Raw genomic sequence first — 22,944 nt, 5'->3', positions numbered from 1 at the left:
ATCAATTTATATCCACAGAATTGAACAATTCATAAAAAAGTAAAGTTATGGATCGTATAGATTCAGATAATAAATAAATATATTACCTACGCGACATTCGATACATCGATCATGTTGAAAACATGAACACAGGTAGAGGTATCCAATGAAATATACGACGGTATAAATCTACCTGAATGGAACATATTACTCAAATACCTTTTCCGATACAATAAACGTTTCTAATGTAGGTGAAGATGATGTAAACAGCATTAAAATTTACTTTATCACACTAACAATAAAAAGCTGAATTACAGTAGATAACTGTCAATAAAACAAGTCGAAAACTTGTCGGACAAACATGACAATGTAGGCGATGTCACAACTAATAGTCAACTAATCAGATAACAAAACTTGTTCATCGCAACCGAAGTTTGTATCAATATTTTCGCTCAATGTTATGTCCACGCCCGTATTGACTCCATTTTTTCATCCGACCGAACTTGTATACGACAGATGTTATGTTTACGTCCCTTTCCAAATACCATCAAACTCAAACCATAGATGATTTATTGTTGAAATATCGATGCACGTATCCGCCGCAAAACGATATGACGCCTAAAAATGTATTGCCAAATAATAGCACCTCATAAATCTCTGTATTTTATAACGCAAATGAGAAACCGCTATCGAATAAGCTCGTAAAGGGATCGCGCAACGGATGACGTCATCATAATTATTGAGCTTAACAAAACTGGGCCTATAATTGCGAATGTCCAACCGTAATCAGAATCCGTTTGGTAATCAAAAATTTTTGATCTCTGCAAATTAACAGAAGGATGAAAACGATTGGAATAACGATTGGATAGGTATGTTCTTACCTGTCGTTAACATGGCGTGTTTACGTTAAGGCGTACATAATATCATGACGTGATCGGGATCACCTATCTTATGATGCTATTATTCTTTTAGAAGCCGTTCAACGTACATAATACGTGACTTTTTTCACAGATGAGAAGACTGGAGCTCACGGCTAACACTCTATCGGCGAAAATTGATTTTCCAGAGGAAATATTGTAAATTTTCTAGCTGCGCCAAGATGAACGCAGTGTCAGCGAAACGTCACGGTATAGGTAGGATAGGTACTTTGTGACTCGGTAATAAATACTTCTCCTCTCGATTTAAGCTCGGCAGCGGGACGTTAAATATCAAAGAATAAATAACTGACCTACTTCTGGCATCATGGCATGAATCCTTTTTATTTCGATGATAGTATAAAGTTTCACACAAAAAACCTCGCATTTGATCTCATCGCGTCCTCTTGTCTCTCACCATCGGTATTAAAATTTAGTTTAAACCATGGATATTGATGGCTAACCAAAGTTAAAACTGACTACTTTCAGTACCTATTTAAGTGTTCAAAACCTGGTACTGGCTACGAAAATATGTTTCAATTAATTAGGATATTATCCACAAAGCCGTCGCTCAGCTTTATAAGTGAACCCCTATTTTTAGCTCTTTTATATATCGAATAAGATTTACGGGTACCTATAGCTTGATCATTCTCCGAGCCTTTTTCCCAACTATGTTGGGGTCGGCTTCCAGTCTAACCGGATGTAGCTGAGTACCAGTGCTTTACAAAAAGCGACTGCCCTGCCTGACCTCCTCAACCCAGTTACCCGGGCAACCCAATATCGCTTGGTTAGACTGGTGTCAGACTTACTGGCTTCTGACGACCCGTAACGACTACCAAGGATGTTCAATTACAGCCGGGACCTACAGTTTAACGTGCCATCCGAAACACAGTCATTGGTGTCTAAGATATATTTAGAAAGATTATACAAACTTAGAAAAGTTGCATTGGTACTTGCCTGACCTGGAATCGAACCCACGCCCTCATACTTGAGAGGTTGGTTCTTTGCCCACTAGACCACCACGACTTACGACTCACTCACGACTTACGGGTATAGCTTGATATTTATTTTAAAAAGGGTTTTACTTACTAATTGGATAAGCTCTTTAAGGCCTTGTAGGAATGTTAAAATTTTGTTTATCTACACTCTACCTAAATGTTTAACTATCATTAACTCACCTACCTATTGTCAAAAACACTTGCATGCTGTAAGAAATACTAAAACTTATCATTCTAAGATTTTAGTGTTCAAAACCTAAGGCAGTCATCATCAGTTACAGACCAAAAAAAAAAAAGTAGACATCCTAAGTCAGTTATATAGCTAATACGCGTTTGTATAAAATAATTTTCTTATATGCGTCTCTGTCTCCTAACAGTCTAACCAAGGGGTATCGGGTTGCTCGGGTAACTGGGTTGAGGAGGTCAGATAGGCAGTCGCTCCTTGAAAGCACTGGTACTCAGCTGAATCCGGTTAGACTGGAAGCCGACCCCAACATGGATGGGAAAAAGGCTCCTAAAAGAATATTCTCAGTTATGCCTCAAACTTCTTACTAATAAGGATATTATCAGGAACAATAGATCAAGTTACTGAATACACGAAACGGTATCGCAACAAATTCATTAACAGACATGAGTGTTTGCCTCCCCAAATTACTAGTGTTGCCCAAATGCAAGAACAAGACGAGACTTAGCCAGTCTTGGTCTTGCGCCAATACACCTGGTCTTGGTCTTGGTCTTGGTCTTGCGCTCCCAGTCTTGGTCTTGGTCTTGGTCTTGGTCTTGCGCTCCCAGTCTTGGTCTTGGTCTTGGTCTTGCAGCAAGAGTCTTGCAAGTCTTGCAATTACCTATTAGTCTATTACTATTTATTAAAGTTTACTTTAAATCTTAGAAAAACGTATTAGAATTGGAACATTGTGAGCTTGAATTAACATAGCCATAGTAAAGATCAAGCAGATTAATAAATAACTGAAGATTATTTATTCTTTGGAACACCTGTATGTAGGTACTCTACTAGGAAATTATTTTGCATGAGTATACCTACGCCCTATGGCGGCAATCAAATAGTGTCAAATGTTATGATTTCGGCGTGGCGGCAACGATTGTTGTAGATTTCAAAAGAAGCCGCCGGCGCGTGTATCATAACCATGTACTTCCGAAAAGCGGCAAATTTCTTTGAGAAGTAAGTACAAAACCTTTGATGCCGCATTATCAAAGTGCCGATGGTTAAAACATAACTATGCATGCACTCAGTTTGATTTTAATAGATATTTTTTTATTCGCTATGTTTATGGTATTAGTCGTAATGCGCATAGGTCGTTTTTCATATTCTTTGATACAGTTTTTTGCGTCTCATAGAATTCCTAAGCGTACCTACCTATACACCGAACTGTTACACCTAACTACTCAGTGAAATAGCGCTAAGTCCTAGCTGCAAGACGCAAGAGTCTTGCAGGCTATGTCTTGTTCTTGCTCAAGTCTTGCACGGTCAGTCTTGGTCTTGGTCTTGCTAAAAATACGCGGTCTTGTTCTTGGTCTTGGTCTTGCAAAAACGCAAGAACAAGACCAAGACTGCAAGACCAAGACTGAATTTGGGCAACACTACAAATTACAAAGGAAGTTCTATAACATTATTAATACGTAATAACCATCTATTATAGAGGTACATAAGCCGAGTAAAATTTACTAAGAACGCGATTTATTAGGATTAGAGTGTGATGGAATGAAGTATAGGTATTACCTATTTCTTCAAAAATTGACTAAATCGTACCGAAAGAGTTACATTACCAGACATTTCTCATATAGGTAATTGAATCTACATATCCTACTTGGATCGAAAGACCCAAGTAACTATAAGGCCGCTGCCTCGAATTTTGCGGGCAGCGGCGGCGGCGCGGGAGCGGCAGGATCTTACGCGTATAATCAAATGGACCGGCCCTCGAATACAGCGGCGCGGGAGCGGGCAACGAGCGGTGAGCTCCATTCAAAACGGTGACCGAACGCGCCGCCGCCGCTGCCGCCCCGCTGCCCGCAAAATTCGAGGCAGCGGCCTAAATCATGTTATGTGTGTTATCAATGTAGCTCGACGAAGAATCGAAGTTTAACACTGACAGAATGAAAGAATGATGACCAAAGCTATAAATTCAGACGACCCTCAAAATTTAACGATTTGAACTTTATACATCTTTCGGACTTCTCGTATCCTGCGGTTTGTAACTCCATGAATGTCCACTATCTCAAAAGTCGAACCCTAACATAAACAAGAGCAGTGTTCGGCCAAGCTGTAGATGGCAGCACTTTGACCGCTCGACTCCGTTCGCTACGTAATAAAAACGACAGATGTACACAGTTTCCAAGCAAACATGTTGATGCTTCTTGTTTAATCACCTTTCAAACTTGTAACCCAAGTTAACCCTAGGATACTTAACCCAACCAGCCGCAACATAGTACGGGAGACTAAGCAACTTAAGTGCTTTGTCTCTTGAATTCAAAGCTGAATTTAGAGTTCGTCAAGATGGTGTGGAACTGGTTAGTGTTACTTGGTAAATGTTTTACATGTGTTATTGATAAATTGTGGTCCTTTTGGAAGTTGGCATCAAACAATACACAATATTCTCTCTTATATTTGTAACAGTAGGTAATAGCTTTCCCTGGCATAAATTTAATACATTCATAATTTATTTAAAGAATTCCGGAAACTGTGTTCATTGTCACATAATGACAGTATCAGTAGTCGAGCATTCCTGGAATAATTATTTGGGCGATGCATCAAAATATGCACTACAGAGCGATATCCAATACAAAATATATTAACAGACCGCTCCAAATACCAAATTTATGTGTGTCTAGTGGCCATAATTTATTCCAAACAATGGCGATCTCAAAATAATATCTGGCAGCTATAAAAACATCACACAATAGCCGGCGGACGGGTGAGAACTAAGTCCCAAACAAAGTTGCACGTATTAAATAAAGCGTTGATGTATGGCCAACGTGATTAACCCTCGAATTTCGGCGCAGAATTACAGCAGTTACAGACGTCGCCAGAACTTTTCTTTAGGTGATAAACGTTCTCGCAAATTGCCCACATTTATTCGATGCGCCAGGAAACCGCCGCTAATGTGGACGAGAGAAATACCTCTTTGTGAACCACCATACACTATGCCGTATTCATTCATACAACATTGAACTTTACTGAACACTCGTTGCAAATGAATTGAGTTGAAATTGCGCTTTAAAATCGTTTTATGGTTCAACGCGAGATTATCGGAAAATGTTTCCGTGGAATTAATTTAATTTCAATTATAATTATCGCGTGAACGATATGCTGTCGTTGTGGCACTGTGCTGTGTTATGGCGTGTTAATTGATTGTTTAAAGTACTTCAATGGGCTGCCAAACCGTTTTGTAATAAAATTTTCCTCTAATATAATTCGCCCTAAATTATTTATTAAATTAATTATTTATTAGGTATTTTCGTCCGAGTTTCTTTTTCAAATGAATTGGTTTTACTTTCCCGCAACAGGCTAGGTCCATTGCTCAAAATATAACGAATTTCCCATTGGAAATAAAGGCACGGAGAAGCACTAGTGTATCTCAGTAATAACCGTTCTCGTTAATAAATAAAATATTCTAGGTATTACGCAATATCCACATGAAAAAGCAAATAAAACACCACTGTTAATTTAAATGTAAAGTAACCAACAACAAATAAAATAAATGAATATGACACTCGTATTTAAACTTATAAACGTACTTTGATAAACATTGATTAACAGTGGTGAACCGCATCCATAGCGACACGCAAGCAAATACCAATTGGTAGCAATATTATGCACGGTTCAATGATTACATATCAATAACTGATCAAACAGAATTAACTTAATACACACTGAAACATCATCTAGGTACTAAATGAAGCTTTAGTACTCTATGACCCTGATAGACGTTTGAAGTCAATCTATGTACCTATCCATCCATCTATGTACCTACTTCAGTCTACGGACCAAGATTTCATGAGCTACCTTACAATTAATTATGCCATGCACTTCACGTATTATAATTTGAAGACTGTCTGGATTCATACAATGTATTTTACTTACCCTTCATCCATATCGTAGCTTCATGTTTAGTACGAACTCTGAATTAGTCTACATTGTAAGAAACATCTTGGCTTTGGCACGTTCCCGGGGAAACAAGCGGGAAAAATCACCTGATAATTCTAGACCAATTTTATTTAGCGTTTATTTCCATTTGGGTCAAGGCTTAGAATATTCGAGAGCTTCGAAGAAACGTAGGTCGTTCGGTAATCGGTTTTCGGCTGTTAAAGCATTTTTTTTTATAATCTTGTTTTACCAATAAATTGTTCGTCTTGAAATCCGAGTATTCTCTTATTTATGTTGCGAGTTACTTTCTTCAGTATTTTGTTAAAACGGTGTATGGAAATTGCCGGCCGATTTCAAAGCAACGTATTACAGGCCTGTGCCCTAAAGAAACACGTATTGAACATTCACTACATATCAGTCAAGAGATCTATATTCTGTATGTAAAATATTTACCAAAAGCCAGATATTTGCATATAAATCTTAAGCAATGCAATAAGCGATCGCAATCTCACATGCCATAAAATGAGCGAAGCAATCAACTATGGAATATTTCTCAAGTCACCGGTACCCACCGCGTGTCGGTGCGCTGCAGAAATTTGCAATTTTTCCTCGCGTAAAATCTATTCGGGTGAAAAATGCATCGGGGGCTGCTTTTGTCTTCGTACGGAAAAAGTCACGTTCTATAGACAGTGATGGTTACCGAACGGTTATCGAGTAGCTGCGGCACGTAGACTTTGGAAAACTGGAACGTTCAAGATTTGAATATTAACGTAACTCATATTAGCTACCATAATCAGGTATCAGGCGATCGTGTAACTTTGAAAATTTTACATAGCTTGCTTTATGTTATTAAAAAATCTTTCATAATTCTGAATTTGGATAGCATCGGACTCTTATAGCATTAATGGAAACAACTCATCATAACTATACTTAACTGTACCGTTACATAGCATCACGAATTCGATACTTTGTGTTCGCCAAATTGCTCGGTTTCCTTGAAAGTAGGTGCACAATTTCGAACACTATGTATCATGCAACGTAACTTTGTTCGCGAACGCTTACACGGCTTTTCAACACAACTTGCTGAAGCCAAAAATATCTCATGCAGAAATGAAAATTCACAAGCAATTGACACTTTTCAATGTTTACAATTTGCTTTCGGCATATCACCCTCACGTATGTGCCTATAAACAAATAGACGAAATAAAAAAGTATATAGGTATTAGGTTCCACGTTATGTGTATAGAAGGGCAGCTTTAGGTCGGCTAAATCTGTGGCGTGACCATTCTCAAAGACATTCCACAGACAAACCATCGTACGCGGATTATGTTTCTCCATTTCCAATAGAACAAAAGAATGCTTTAGAAGTTTTGACGCCTTTCGGATATTTCCAATTTCCAATATTATATCAATTCGAACATTCGTCATAGTGAAAATGATATTTTTATTAAATTCTCATGTTCTACCTACACTGCGAATTTATTGTCTTTTTGATTTCACAAAAGTTTATATTGGAATGAATCGTAAAATTATGATCACGTGTTTGATTTTTAATCTATTTTTGCTTTGCTTGCTTTCCGATACCGATAGCGTAGATGGACGTTTATGAACTATATTTTAAGAAAACAAAAGAAAATCTATGAAAAGACTTTTCTTTTGATCGAAATGAATTTATCAGGAGTTGGTTATGGTGGGTAAGGAATAACGTGCTATTATCGTAAACAATTACTTGGTGCTCATAATCGCTCACTTTACGAGGAGCAGGATATTGAGCTGCCCAACTTTTGCGTCAACAAAGCAGTTTGATGTAGTTCACCCCAGTTAGACAAGCAGAGGCTCCAATATTTATGACAACTTCCCCGCTTGAATACAAACATAAAGTTCAAAACTAGCTTAACCCTTTGGGAGAACTCTCATCTAGCCGGAAATCCGAACAATTTGGTAGGAATTGAACAGTTCTGTTTCATCCTGAGTTCCAGTAACTAATATAATAATTCGGCTGCTTCAAGTCCTACTGTTTCTTGCATTATGGTGAAGTTCTAGGAAATACGAAAATTATGTTAAAAACTTAGAGTAAAGATGGAAGCTGTAGCTTGACCATGTTTGGTTTACTTTACACGATTACATATTCAATCACATCAAAAATACTGCGTATCAAAAACAATTGAATTCAGTTAAGATCACACAAAGTTTTGTTAATATACTCAAACTTAGGATAGTGCTACCAGGAGTTGACACAGACTAAAATTACTTGCTTGGCGCCCTTTTAATTTTAATAAGTTACAGTAAATTAGCGTTTTCGACCATAGTCTCTTATACCATATCCCGTTGGTTTCTTTTTTGAAGTCTTCGAACGCAGCGGCTTGCGATGACGTCTGAAAAATTGTGATTATAATTTACTAAGTGAAATTGTTATACAACGAGTTGGTTATTATATCTCATCTTTTTGTACATCATAGGTAATAGTGGATAACCATTTTCATAATTGTAATATATAAGTATAGATAGTTCAACCACGATCTTTCACAAGTCAAGTAACTAGTTTAGCAAAAAAATATATAAATAAAATGTAACGTACTTGGGCTCATCCTTCATTCTCAATATTATTTTAAGTTCGGGATCAATTTTTTTCTCAGTTTTCCTTAAATACGCTCTTCTTTCTTCGTCCGAAAAATCAGCATATTGATTTGGTAAAACCTTCTGTTGCGTAAATGATTGCGCGTTTATACTATTTATATATCTCAGAGTTTGCACAAAGTTCATATATCTCTGGTTGTAATCGTATTCACTGTCAAACGTTCTGTGATATCTCTTTATGAAATCTTTGTAAAGTTCGGGCGCATCCTTCAATTGGAATACAAAGTTGGTTCCTGTATGAATAGGCTTAAAATTAATTATGACTAGCCCCAGAATAAAATATATCTCCATTGCACTTAATAAATATCTTCATTAGCAATAATAGTTTGTCCGTCTTCACTGATTTTTACATCAAAACTGTATTGGTTATCTGAAACAAAGCGTAAGCGTGACATTTCAATAAAAACTCAATTTACTGGTCTTATCTGCAAATGTCATCATAAAGAGTTAGGATAGTCGTAAAAACTATAGCTGAATGTGGGGAGTTTCTTTTGGGATGTCATAATTACCATGATAACACGCCTTCGGCTTCGTAGGTCGACCCTTTCCATGTCATGGGGCCGCTGGTCGACCAGCGACCTGGACCCGCCCACAAAAACCCGGAATTACTTGGCATTTTAATATATTTATAGAGATTCAAAGGGCTCATGTCGATGTTAGATTAGTTCATCATTTACTGAGATCATGACGTTGCTGCTTTGAAAAAAAAATGAACGATTTCCCTTGTCTTGGATTAATAATACTGTAACTTCTGCGATGAATCTGTGTTCATTCATGAATGAGTTCATTGATCTTAAAATTTCTATAAAAATGAAATGTTATAAAACACTTGTATACAATCACTTACATACTTATAACCTTGTTAGGAGTTGAAAAATCTCATACAAAATACACTGAAATAAACATATATGTCTTTACAGCGGAGGTCGTGAACAGTCAAGCACATTACTTCTATTGCTATAACATATCCCTACAAAGGACGAATTCAATGTTATGGACGCAATTTATTCCACACCAAGATTCGATCCCAATGACACTCAGGCATTCGCATTTGTAAAAGTCAATGAAATATCTCAAAGGCAATAGAAACGTACCCATCCGTTTGTTCCGTCGTTGGTGGCTCACAGCGAGGGATATTCGCCAAATAAATGGATATAAATGTATCGTCGTAAAGAGACTGAAGTTACTCGACTGTGACCGGAATATGCCCTCGAAAATAGTGTAATATGAAATTCAAACCGCACGATTTATAGCATTGTTATTAGGAATTTCAAGAATTTTATTCATAACTTCATTCTTTCACGAAAAAACTTATAATAGATCTGCATTGCTCTCATCTTTAGATTACTATATTGGGGTCATGCCACCAATGTTGTTGTCAACGACATCCTTTACATATTTTAACGACATAAAGTCTGCTTATCTTACTGAAATAGCCGCAATGTTCGGAAAATCGTCCTAATAACAATTCTTCCAACCAAAGTCCTTCTAACAAAGTTCCAATCAAATTCGCATATCGCCAAAAATACGGAGCCAAATACCGTTTGAAAGACATTACGTTTTACGAGACGCTGAAACAGCTCTGTAAGTGCAGTTTTGGCGGGTCAGTGTGAGTGGTGACCACTTAATGGGCTGTGTGTACCTCCCTTTTCTTGTACCTGAGAGAGAGACACCTAGCTTTCGGTTTTCTGTTCAACTCCTCGTTACGTTGGCTCACGTCTCCTCTTTTAACAGAGCGCTAGGAACTGTTGACTTTACTAAATATACGGAGACTGTGCTTCTACGTGTTTAAATGTATGTAACATGAATGTTAAGGTGGAAGATTGTTTGAATTCTAATGAAGGCTGCATTCACGGTTCGCTTGAAATGTTTGCGCTATAGGTAAATGAGAGCTATCGATGCATTAACTTCTGAAGCTGAACTGCTTTTATTAAAATTAAAATACAAAGTAGCTTTACCTAGAACGTTGACGCAATTTGTTTCTTGCTCACTCAGTTTTTAACACTGGGTGGGTTCTACGGGTACTTTGTTCAAGAAATTAGCAGATTTTTTTTTCCAAATTTAGTAAAATAAAAGCATTAGCCAACATTCAGAAAAATAAAAACTCCGTAAAATCTACCAGATTGAATTTTCTAATTACGCTAAGTAGAAACCTGAAATAAATCCGAAATTTGATAGCAATAAACAACTTAGCGGGGGTCGACTCTTATCACCGTCTTGTACAAGACGTTATTTTTATGGGTCCTTGCAAAATAGAAGTTGAATTACGAATTCTGGCTGCGGCGAAGGGACATTTACACGATCTTTAGGTAGAACTTCGCTCGTTATCTAAGGAGTAACCCGGGAAGCGACTTACATGTCTTACCTAAGGTTCAAGGGATCGGTCTTCGCCGAGATTAAAATCAGTGGCCGAAACGAAAACCGATACCATTATTCTTAAGAAAACTTTGCCTTGGGAAAATAAGGCATAATTAAGTCATATAATATAATGTTTCAGGATATTTTTCCTTTATAATTCAAGAGTTCATAAGGCAAGAAATAAAGCATCAACATAGGTGTAAGAAAACGTGGAATGTGTCTTGAAGACGAGTCTTTGTAGTTTAATTAAGCAAATTGCAATAAAGAAAATGAGAGATATGTCTGACGTGGAAAACTGTTTTCATAATAAAGACGCTAGCGCGAAGCTATTCTTGAATTTGGTTTAACAATTCACAACTTGCCATGTATCTAAATATTTCAACGTATCTCAATTTGTACTGCAATAGGTTTTCAAACTTATCACAACACTGAAAGGTTCGATTGGTATTTGTCATATTCACATTTGAGTAGATTCATCCTGGTGGTGTCTATACCGATGATATCAAAAAACAAAAGACGAAAGTGAAATACTTCGAACAGAAAATTCACTATAGTTACCTACCAAACAGCTACTTGGTCAATCCAACACAGTTGAAAGTCCAGATCGCCAAATATCAGTACGTTTCGAAAATCAATAGAGGTGAAGGAGCGCAATCTATCGATACGTCGATGTCGATAGCTGCTATCTTGTCGAGAACATGAAAGATGCGGGAAGGTATGGCTCCGAAACTTTGTATTGGATTCTTACCTACTCGTATCTTTTGATTCGTATAGAATGTTTCGTGTTATTAGTTAACTGTGAGGAAGAACTTTTTATTTTAGTTTAATAAATTTTATTTTAATGTACCTTTTATGACGTTGTGTAATTAAAACATAACTTATGTAGACATTTATGTGGATATTTTTTTTTAAATACACGCACAATATTACAATATTACATTATTATTTTAAAAAATATTATTGAAATAAATTTAAATAATAATGGTATTTTTTTCATTACAAAGCGCTAACATTTATCGTATTCAGTTGCATTATGACTCAATTTCATTTAACCGAATTCGATCTAAATATAAAACCGAACGTTACATACGACCTGCGTTGTTTTGCGAAAGAAACGTATTATGACAACATCCATCCATTAATCCATTTCTCTTTATTATGAGTGATCACTTTAAAGTTGTTCCCCCGTAACATAATGTATGTGACCACGTTTGCCGAATGAATAGAACAATATCCCCGTTTAGTATTAAACTGAATTAATTCATCAACACTAATAAAATAAAATGGAAACATTATTTTGTTTGTTTGTACCCTAAACGAAAGACTTCGAAACTACTGAACCTAGTCAAAAATTATTTTACTTAAGGAGCTACACTCGTCCCGGGTACCATAGGCTATATTCGATCCCGGTACGGGCAGTAGTTCCCACGGAACGGTTACTCAAAAATAAAAACATCGACATGTTTCAGTATAAGTGTTTTTGTCGTACAAAAAATATTAAAATTTGTGCATTTGCTTTTCACAATTTGCAAGAGCTACAATTCGCAATAGCATACAATTTATCGAAGTCTGTCAACAAGATGTTACTCGTATGTAAAATGAAGTTCATACATTGTTCAGATTAATTCTGGAAAGCAAATAAGTTTTGTCTGTAGAAGCTTCTTGGTATACGTTTACCTACTAACTAAACGTTGTAAATATCACTTATGTACCAATAAAAAGAACTAGTATTTTATAATTATATTTACATTTACCTACATATTTACAAAAATAAAAGGGGGGGGGATTAAAACTAAGTATCAAAATATTCATCCGCATCAAAGTTTATACTTCGCATATTGATTTATGATGTTTCTCTGAATGTATTTTGTATGTTTGGATTGGTATTACAAGTTATTATGAATTGAAACATTATTGCGAAAAATCCTAGTAAATAAAATAAGTTTTTATTCATGAAAATATATACAATTACTTACCTCGGCAGGTCATGCTGGTGCGGCTGCTGCTTCTGCAGAGACCACCAAGCGGCGCAAGTATAGTAACCTTACTGGGAACTATACTTTTGAGCCGTTTGGGGTCGAAACGCTCGGACCATGGGGCCCGAGTTCTCGGGTGCTGCTCAAGGACATAGCGAAAAGGCTTGTCGACGCTTCGCGTGACCAGAGGGCTGGCTTGTTGCTTGGACAAAGAATTAGCATTGCCATTCAACGTGGCAATGCAGCCAGTCTTCTGGGCACGTTTCCGGGGGACGGCGATGCGGAGGAGTACTTCGACGCCTAACCCTCAGCTGGTTTTTGGTTTTGTTTTGTTATTTTCTAGGTAGTCCCTTTTTTATTTTTATTCTTGATTGTACGTAATAATTTAGTTTATAAATATAGTATTAGAAGTAGAATAGTAAGTTTGTATATAAATGTATTTTAAATATTCAATTAATAAAATGAATAAGTAATTACTTACCTTTCATAAATTATTTCCATCATAAAAGCACCATCATTTTGTAATACACTCACAATTTGTAAACTAAACTTCAGAAATTAAAATTGTTCTTCAGCTAATTATTAATCACCACAGTAACGGATTACCTAATTGCATGTACCCTCTATACTTATAAAAATAAACATTAGTATTACGTACTGTTGCGCTATAAATTCAAAGCAAAACATCTGTTCAACGCAAGTTGTCGGGAATCGTACTCGAAGAATCGTGGCGGGAAGTTTTAGGTACCTAAGCATGCAATTATTTTAGGAACTGTCTTACAAACGACTTGCTTTTGTTTCGGTAGGTGTGCTCATGTACATAATGTTTTGTTGTAATCGTTTATCAAATTCTTGAGACGATTTGTTTGTTTTGTAAAAAAGTGCAGGTGTGATTAGAATTGGATCGGCTGTGAGACATTTTCTACTTGAAGTTAAAGTATCTACTTAAACTTACCAATTTTAAAGTTAGTAGGAGTCAACAAATAAGCTAGATTTAATGCCACCTGTACGAGCCAATAAATATATTCGGTTAACTGAGGTAAGGTTGTTCTTACATAAAGAACCTTTTAACAACGAGTATTATTTGAACTCAAACCTCGATGTAACAAGCGGCAGGAATCAAAGCTGCCCGTTTAAAAAAAGAACAAAAAACACGAAGCAGAAAAACGGCAACAGCAAAAATATTAGTACATTTTTATTCACTTGCACCTTATTTCGCTTTCCTTTGTAGACAATGCGCTTTACAACCAAGGCAATCTACGTAAATAATGACGTCTTTTCTTAAGTCCGCTACAACCTCTGGAAGTATCTCTAAAAGCTGCGTCGTATCTCGTTAGGTTGGTACTACTGCATACAGTTTTCTACCAAACTAGGTGTGAAAGGCCAGTGTTTTTCTTTAGCACGTCAGTTTACAAGTTGTTATTAGTTCCAACGCGTAGCTTTTAGTTTTTAGCAAGGTTGTCTAAAAATAGAGTTTATTATGCTTTTACTTACGGCCAGCCTTGCATCGTTATTTTTGCTTCTTATTTATATTTTTTAACTAACGTGTGTTTTAGTCTTTATTCTATATTTTTTCTATTCTGCCAGATATTCGTCTCACACAACGTAAAGAGTGTTGAATACGTTAACAAAAATGCCGAAAAGGTTTTGACAAGAATTTCTCGTACAAAATAAATTGCGCCATTCCTATTCTTACGCAAACATCATTGCGTAGTAATTTCCGTATACAGCATAATTTTATTCGAGTACACTCACTTAAATTTTAATAGACGTGTAATGTACACAGTTAACGGAGCTTATCTTTATTCGCGCCCATTTTTATGTCCGCCATCTTAGAAAATAATAATATAAAGCACCACAACGACATTACACACGTTCTTGGGTAACTAGCCTTTCTTATTTGCATAAAAGAAATCTTTTTACGTTAAAAATGGCGGGGAAATTGTGAGAATGTTTTTACGGCGGTTGTAAGTGCATCATAAATATGTCTATATTCTATGGAAATGGAATGTATTGTCAGTCTGTGTTCTTTGGAATTATGTGGGGCTGGGTTCGAACTGCTTTACATAAAAATATAACGAGCCGGTTGCAAGAGAAAGCGGAGTGTTGTATTCAGAAAGCTTTTTGTATGTTTTCATGAACAAGAAAGAAAGGTTCTGAGTATTATTGTGAATGGTTTCAGAACTAGAAGGTTCGAAGAAGTGATGAATGGTTTTAGTAAAATGAGAACGAGTAAATAATGGAATATAGGCTGATTAATAGAAGTGTATAAAACCTCATGCACTGACCTACCCCAAATGAATTAAGTAAAGGATTGTAGGACAATGGCAACATTCTAAAAAATAGTAACTCACAATTCTGTCAGATTTTCAACAAAAACATAATTTCAAAATCTAGACATTACACAGTTTTAATTACTAAATTGTGTTGCCAACCCAAAATTCTTTTTACCCCAAAAACAGAGTCAAGCCACACAAAAACTCAAGTAAGTACAAAAAGGTTCTATGAAAATAAATGCCTACGTTCTGACATTACAGCTCTGTCGACTCATTAAGTTCCAAGTGAGAGCATTCGCCTTTGATAACTTTGCTTTTTACGAGGCCACAGCCGCGATAATGCTAATGCAAACTTTAGTCGCTACCAAGTAATGGATAGCATATTAACGAGGATTTAGAAACTTGGATTCGGATTCTTGGAGTTGATTAAAAACGTGGAATGGCCAGTTGATAATGTAGGTCGACTATTAGGTACCTACACTTTATTTTAGTCTTGCTTTCAGAATGTTCTGATACGATAATGAATGCTACATTATTAGACCCTTGGGATTTATTTTCCTTAATTTTTGTTACAAGTGCTTCTGGCTATAGTGATTTAAATACAACTTTTCTAAGTAGTCGTGAGTAAAATACATGCGTGTCATTTATCCTAAACTTTGCATTTACTTTGACACTTACCAAGAACTTGAAAGAAAAAAGTAAGGCTAGATAATAATGTCGAGGTGCATAATTTTATTATTTGTCAATAAAAGAAATACATTTTCTTCATAGTTTATCCACTATCTTTCCGTAAACAGAGCTAAAAATCTCAGACTAAAATAAAATTTCCATGAAAATGCTCCAATTTCTTACCAACATTTGTATATAAATGTGCGCAATAATTGCTCTCACCTTGAAACAATATTTCCTCAGCAAACATTGGATGTATATCAAATTAAATTAAAGTCGACTAGTCCTGCGCAATAGTCTTGTTATTAATTTTGGAATAAACATCAATATATCTTGAGGAATATATATAGGAGGAGGTCTTGTTATATAGACAAACGTTACACAAATGTATTAGGATTATAGTAATACAGTACTAAACTGCTTCATTTCCAAGAGTTTATTTTATATAATCAACGCAATATCTGCTTAAACAAAGTACAAAAACACCATAGACTTTATTCACAAACAAGGCACACAAAGCTCGAGTCTATATTTTAAGGAAAAGTTATAGTCAAAGGAGGGAAATTTTATTACACAGTTTTCCGGAGACACGTTAACTTTGTTATAAACTTATAGTGTGACAAAAAATAATGTGGATGGATGTTGAAAGCGAGGGACCGCCCGATAAGGGCCAACGTTAGAAGCTGATGAATTCTCGTCGAGGATTAGCCCTTACAATATGAGCACAATTTCACAAGTGCCAAGGGTCTAAGGGTGACAAATGCCGTCGTGAAAGTCGCGCAATTTATTCGCGGTATCCTATCTCGTATATACCCCGTAAGTATATTTTCTAATAAAAATGGTAATATGTAGCATTTTTAACGATGTTATTTTTCCCGGCGTGTTACCGGCGGTATGTTTTGCCGCTGAATAAACATTTTAAATAGGTGAGATTGTTTGAGCCACGTACGTTTGCTACTTCTTCATTTGCCTCACCTTAAATTCTGTCTGAAGACAACTTGATAAACGGACTGTGGTAGAGTTTTCTCATATATTCTTTAAAAGTATTTTTGGTTGGAGCAACATAATTTGTTTTGTGCATGAGGGAGTTTCCCCAGTAGTATTACTTACTCGCGGACTAGACAAAAAATAATGATAATAATATAATAATACAAGTTACGTGTGAGGCACATGGATTTCAAGTTTAGTTTTAATATTATTCTTATAAGTATACAGTACATGTACATGTATACAGTATATGTACACACATATCACAAAAGCGTAGTAGTAGATAGATAGTTCTACTTTGCGAACTGTAACAAACGTACAAAGGCTTTACAAAAAAGGCTGGAAAGCACAATTCATGTAAACAAATACACGCACACCGTAACAAATAAACAGAATAAAAATGTTCAAACTGAACGTTCCAGACATAATTTACAAATGTGTTATATAATGAGATAACACTCCCACAGGAAATCTTAAAATGAGAAGCCATCTAATTTGTTTTAAAACTCTTGACACGCGCTCCATTTCAAATGCTATTAATCTCCATACTAATTTGAAAATGTCTCAAGAAAATATTGTAGATAGGCCAGAAATAATTGCTGTACTGAAAACTGAAGAGGATAACTTCTTATGAAATTATTGGATCAGAGAAAATAGTGAAGAAAAATAACAGCATTATATTATTACGTTGGAAAGTTAAACAAAGTCTACTTTCTGCTCTAACAAAAGTGGTAATTGGTTTCCCTAAGGGTTGAAGAGGTCAGAGGCGGGTAGTGCGCATAAAACCATAGCCTTGGTGAAGTTAATCTTTAATGAACAAAAGTTGACGAGAATATTGCAGTCACACAACAAAAGGCTGTAATCGAAAAGGATATAAAAATATCACTCAATAGTTACGTAAAGGGAATCACATATGGTACGGACAAATCACTCGTTACAAATGTTAGAGGCCCATAAAAGTGGGCGGGTTCAATGCCATCAATTTGTCCAATGTCCAATCTAGATTTCGGGCTGATACTGAGAATCTAGATTGAACATTTTCGAACCAATAAAAATAGCGTGATCCTTAAATTGAAACCGAAATCTCGGTCCCTATGTAGTCAGAAATACTCAAAAGGCTACAAGAAAATCTAGACTATGAATATGTACATATGTTACCCAGATAATGCTTGCCGTATTCATAGCAAAATTGTGGAGTCAGTACAGTAAGCAAAAAAAAAGGAAAATACTCGTAACAGGGTTGATGGAACGCGTTGTTTTTGCACCCCCGAGACCAAGCCGACTGTTGATCTAATTTGTCGATGTCCGTAAAGTAAGGCCAAAGCCTGACCAAAGGTTTAATTTATTAAAGAATTTTTTGACGCGAAAATATTTCGTTATGGTCCTGGAAAATGAGAAATGGTTATGAAATGTAATATTAAAGTTGAAGTAGCGGTGGTGTTTTTGCACATTTAAATTATCAACTAGGAATTTTTATTCGCTTTTTATCATGAAGTTAGTAGAAGTACCTGATATCGTTGGTTACATAAAATTCCAGTTTATTTATATATATTTTTCTTTATTTATGTTTCACTCTCTTGATCTTTAAATATTTTGATTTATAGGTTAATTACGGACCGCCATTGAAACAAAAAAATCTCTACTTACGTAAAGGGAATTTTAGATAGCAATGGTATTTGTATTGATAATAATACACGTGTAGCATATCTAAGCCTTCATAAAACATTGAAGAATACATGAAATATGAATCAGTATATTTAAATAAAATGTATGAAATGTTAATGTCTCACAACAAAACGTTGTAATCGAAAAATAGCATTGATAATAGTACATATTTACCTATGAGGTTAAGATGAATAGTATTTGAAATAATGAAGTAATAGTAGTAGCTTAAAATAGTGCTAGTATTAAGCTTAAAATTCTTCACCATGACTCAGTATCTAATTTTAAAATAGGTACACTGTAATTCGGTATCTTCACGTAGGTACATCATTATCTAAGGTTTTCTCTATCCTGTATCTATGTCAAAATTCAATCCTTAATCGCAAATCAATGGATAAAGAGATAGATAGATAGGTATAAAAACTCAACGTTATTCATACCTGAATGGCTATCTCTTTAAAAATGTCACGTGTAGGTATCTGTGTTCTATGCTTTACTGCATTTGAATTTCGAATTTTGTATTTATTCATCATTTCAACGTGTGTTCATTAAAAGATTAGAAGGCGCTAAATGGATTACAATTCTACATTAGTTTTTTTCCCCTCATTGTACGCTTCTATATTGTCTTGTTGTGAGTATACCTAGATTGATAGACGTACATACTTAACCATTTTAATATGGTCGGTCATTGTATCACAAAGTAAATTGACCACTTTAATCTAAATTGCATTTGGCTACTTTACAACTAAGTACATTAAGCCGAATTAGATCTACTTATGTAGGTCACGTGACCCATGCGGTTTTGGTTACTGGGTATCGGCGATATAACACAGTTATCGCTCTATAACAGCCCTTGACTAGCATAAGTTCTGATACCATAATAAGAGGTTAGTTAAGGGACATATTAATATTATTTTTTTACTATTATTTTGGAGATTTATATTCAATCGAAAAAAATGAAACCAATGCCTTTCAATTTAATAAAAATACTTAATAGTAAACTCGTACAAAGTTGCGAGAAAAGAAAACTACAATGTAATTTCTTAGAAAAAGTAGCAAGTAATTACATTTCATTATGAAGTATACCTACAACAAAGCAAGCACATTTTCCCACCAGTTTTGAAACAAAACAGACTAGGTCATAATTTTTTGCTGTTCACGCTGAATATCGAAAAAAGGTGATGTAATTAAAAACAAGCCAATCTGAACGTGGAGACGACATGTTAATTAACGGCGCTTCGTAATAATCAATTAAGTGCCTCTTCAGCACAATTAAAATTAGCTCAGTAATTGGCAACAGTAATTACCTTTTTAAAACGTTCGCTCAAACGCTTTCCGTAGGGGATTGAATAAAATGCTACTGATTGATTTAATCGTTAAGCAATCGTCTGTTGTTTCAATTAATGAGCTTACTTCGGTATTTTTTTTCATACCTAAAAATAAATATTTTGGCTTATACTTGTTTGTTTTTAATACTCATCCAAAATAAATAATAAAAGCGTGCCGATATAACTGAAAACTGAAAAAAATATGTAACATAAATCTTGGAATACATGCTGTTAAAGTTAATTGAGTGAATCGAACTATAGTGTGCACAGTGCACCGAAACTTAAAAGTTTCTTCAAGAGAATCTGAAGAGACTTAAAACAAAGAACTCAGAAATAAAGAAACTCAAACCAGTAAAACAATGATATAAAATAAATGTTAGGATCGTACGAGATGAAGCGAAATGATGGAACGACTGCCATTTACGTCGCTCGTATGAAAAATATTTCTACTGATCTTGTTTACATTGACACAGTAATCCGTACCGGGTGTAGGACGAACGTTTTTACGCTTTGCCGAACAGCTGCGGCGCAGGGCTGCCTCAAAATTACGACACCAATTTATAATATTACGACGACATGTGCCTCACTAAGTTCCGGAGTTTACAAATACGGAAAACGTGCTAAATTATGTGTAATGTGTTTAACACTTTTTTTTGTAATGTTTTTAGGCTGTTCGTGTTTTTGGTTTTGGTGTTTCGCCTTTTGTTTTTAAGCTGATTTATGTTTGGGTCTAGAATTTCTTGTGTTATTTATCATAATCAGTTTAATGTACTACTATTACTTTTGTATAAACTGTGGTAACTTTAGCTTGCTACGAAGCAAAAGCAGTCTTTTACTTTCGGATATTTTTTACGGTCTTTGTACTCAAACTTAAATTGATGTCCAGGTAGTGTACAATATTGTGCTTTAAATTTATCCCCCTGAGCACCACCAATGAGATAATCAGTAGATATCCACTATATTATGAAACTATATGGAGACTATTTCAGCTGATAGCTGGCGATTGTTTATCTTGCTTTGAGTAAAGGATTCGGTGTTATTTTAAATCCAGTAGGTATTTCAAAATGATAGGTAATGTTGTTCCTAATTTAAACACGTTATCTAGTTAAATTACGGGAACAAAAAATGATTTGATGTTAAAAGAAAATAAATAATCAATTTTCACTTCTTATTACAAATTTAAATATTTCAATTTCTGAAGTGCATCGCAATATTTCGTACATAAAACACCGCCCTTCTATACGTACACTTCCATTTACAACTGCCGTATCACTTTAAAGTCTTACTTCGTTTATTTAAATAAAAGGTAAAAAAAAGTCCATTACGGAGTAACAGCCCTGCATTTATTCGTAAAAACGGCACGCGGGAATCAAAATCCTCTTATCGGGCAGGAGCATAAAGCTTAAAATTGAAATTTAATAACTATACGCGGCAATCCTGACGTTTTTGAAACGCGTTCCGTACTCACCCTCGTGCATTTTCACACTTATGACGAATGAATTGAATAAAACCTTCATTTTTATATATATTTTTTTTTAATCTAGTCGGTTTGTAGATTGAGATGCTTAATTATTTGAGAGAAAACAACTGGCGAAAAATAATTATAGTATTATACCTATTAAAGGACAAAAACCAGGAAATATCGACACAATTACTAGTATTGTGCAAGCCATACTCTTCGGGCTGTCAATCAGGCATTCTGCGGTACACTGAATTATAAATCTCAAGAAGAAGCATCAAAAGTCGAACATCCATTTTTAATGGCCCAAGCCGGGACTGTGCCCCTTTGTATGAAGAATTCAGAGCCTAGAATATGGACACGAAATTGGTAAACTGAAACATGTTCCGGCCATATTTCTAGGAGGGCTATATGATTTGAAATATTGCTTCTTTTAAAAGCGTATGAGATTTCTACATGGTTTGGCTCTAGACTAGTTTTTGTCAGCTGTTTCTCTCGCATGGTAGATGTATATAATCATCATCATCATGATTATATAGGGTTACTTGTAAGTAGACCGCATCCTTTCATGAGGTGATAGTATAGGTCAATACGGACAAATTTGACCATGGGACACACTGGGCAAAAGTTAACCCGTTTCAAGATAATCGAATTTCAAGATCTTTTCTTAACAAGTCGTTTAACTTTAACTGTCAGTAGAATAGAGCTCAAGATGCTCTAATAACGTAATATCACCAATCAAAACAAAACCCGATGCTTAAAATATCATAAAGCGTTAATAATCCGTCAATACGTAGCATTGAAAAGAACCAAAACAGTGCATACCCATACAAAGCGGAACACCAATATTGACATACACTCAGCTACATTGAATAAGGGTCACCAATAAACTGAAAAAAGTTTATTTACAAGGCAAACGGTTCGTTCAAAACCTTTTGTTGGTTGTTTCGTGCGACCAAACTATCGTACCTATGCTTTTGCAGATCTATTTATGGTAGACTTTGGTCTCGAGTGCAATTAGATCGCTCCGTTTACGCTTTGCGCAAACACTACATCGGGAGATGGTTTCCTCTCGCTTTTAATATTGTAATGCTATTTCAAGACTGCCTACAGTATTGGGAATATTCGCTATGCGTTTCTAGTGTGGGTCTACGGTGATTTTGAATGTTTTGTAAGTTGAATGGCTGAATGGCTTATGTGAACATGTGGTGCAATATTGAAGGAAGGAGTTCACACCTGGTAAAATAAATGCAATGTCGGAAACAAACATCAAATACGTTGAATGGAATTAATTGCCAATTATTAGAAACCTTGACCATGATAAATGAAAACTACTTATAAAATAAACTCATTCATTTAACGAACTATGCAGTTACTTCAAAAATATAGAAAATAAAATATCAAAAGCAGACGTTGAAAGTGACACTGTTATTAATAAATTAAAAAAATAACAAGAAGTCCTAAGTTAGCCCGCGGCTGTTCAGTAGTAATTATTGTTTAAAACCTTTTTTACAAAACTTCGCCGTAATATTCCTCGTCTCTTCATAAAGAAAATGGCTTCTAGGGTAATTAAATAATTGCATCGCAAATACGTCTGCT

General features: G+C 35.4%; 1 protein-coding gene across 1 annotated transcript; it reads right to left on the bottom strand.

Moving 5' to 3' along the window:
* Positions 1 to 8,244: 8,244 nt before the first annotated feature.
* LOC124633577 (actinidain-like) lies at positions 8,245 to 9,181 on the bottom strand. Its single transcript, XM_047168862.1, is given in 4 exon segments — positions 8,245 to 8,368; positions 8,572 to 8,927; positions 8,929 to 9,000; positions 9,140 to 9,181. Coding segments are annotated over 4 exon segments (555 nt in total). The 3' UTR covers positions 8,245 to 8,283.
* Between the last annotated feature and the right edge of the window lie 13,763 nt (positions 9,182 to 22,944).

This window comes from Helicoverpa zea, chromosome 9 (genome assembly GCF_022581195.2).
Source record: "Helicoverpa zea isolate HzStark_Cry1AcR chromosome 9, ilHelZeax1.1, whole genome shotgun sequence".
NCBI lineage: Eukaryota > Metazoa > Arthropoda > Insecta > Lepidoptera > Noctuidae > Helicoverpa > Helicoverpa zea.
This window is presented reverse-complemented; position numbering and strand designations above follow the sequence as displayed.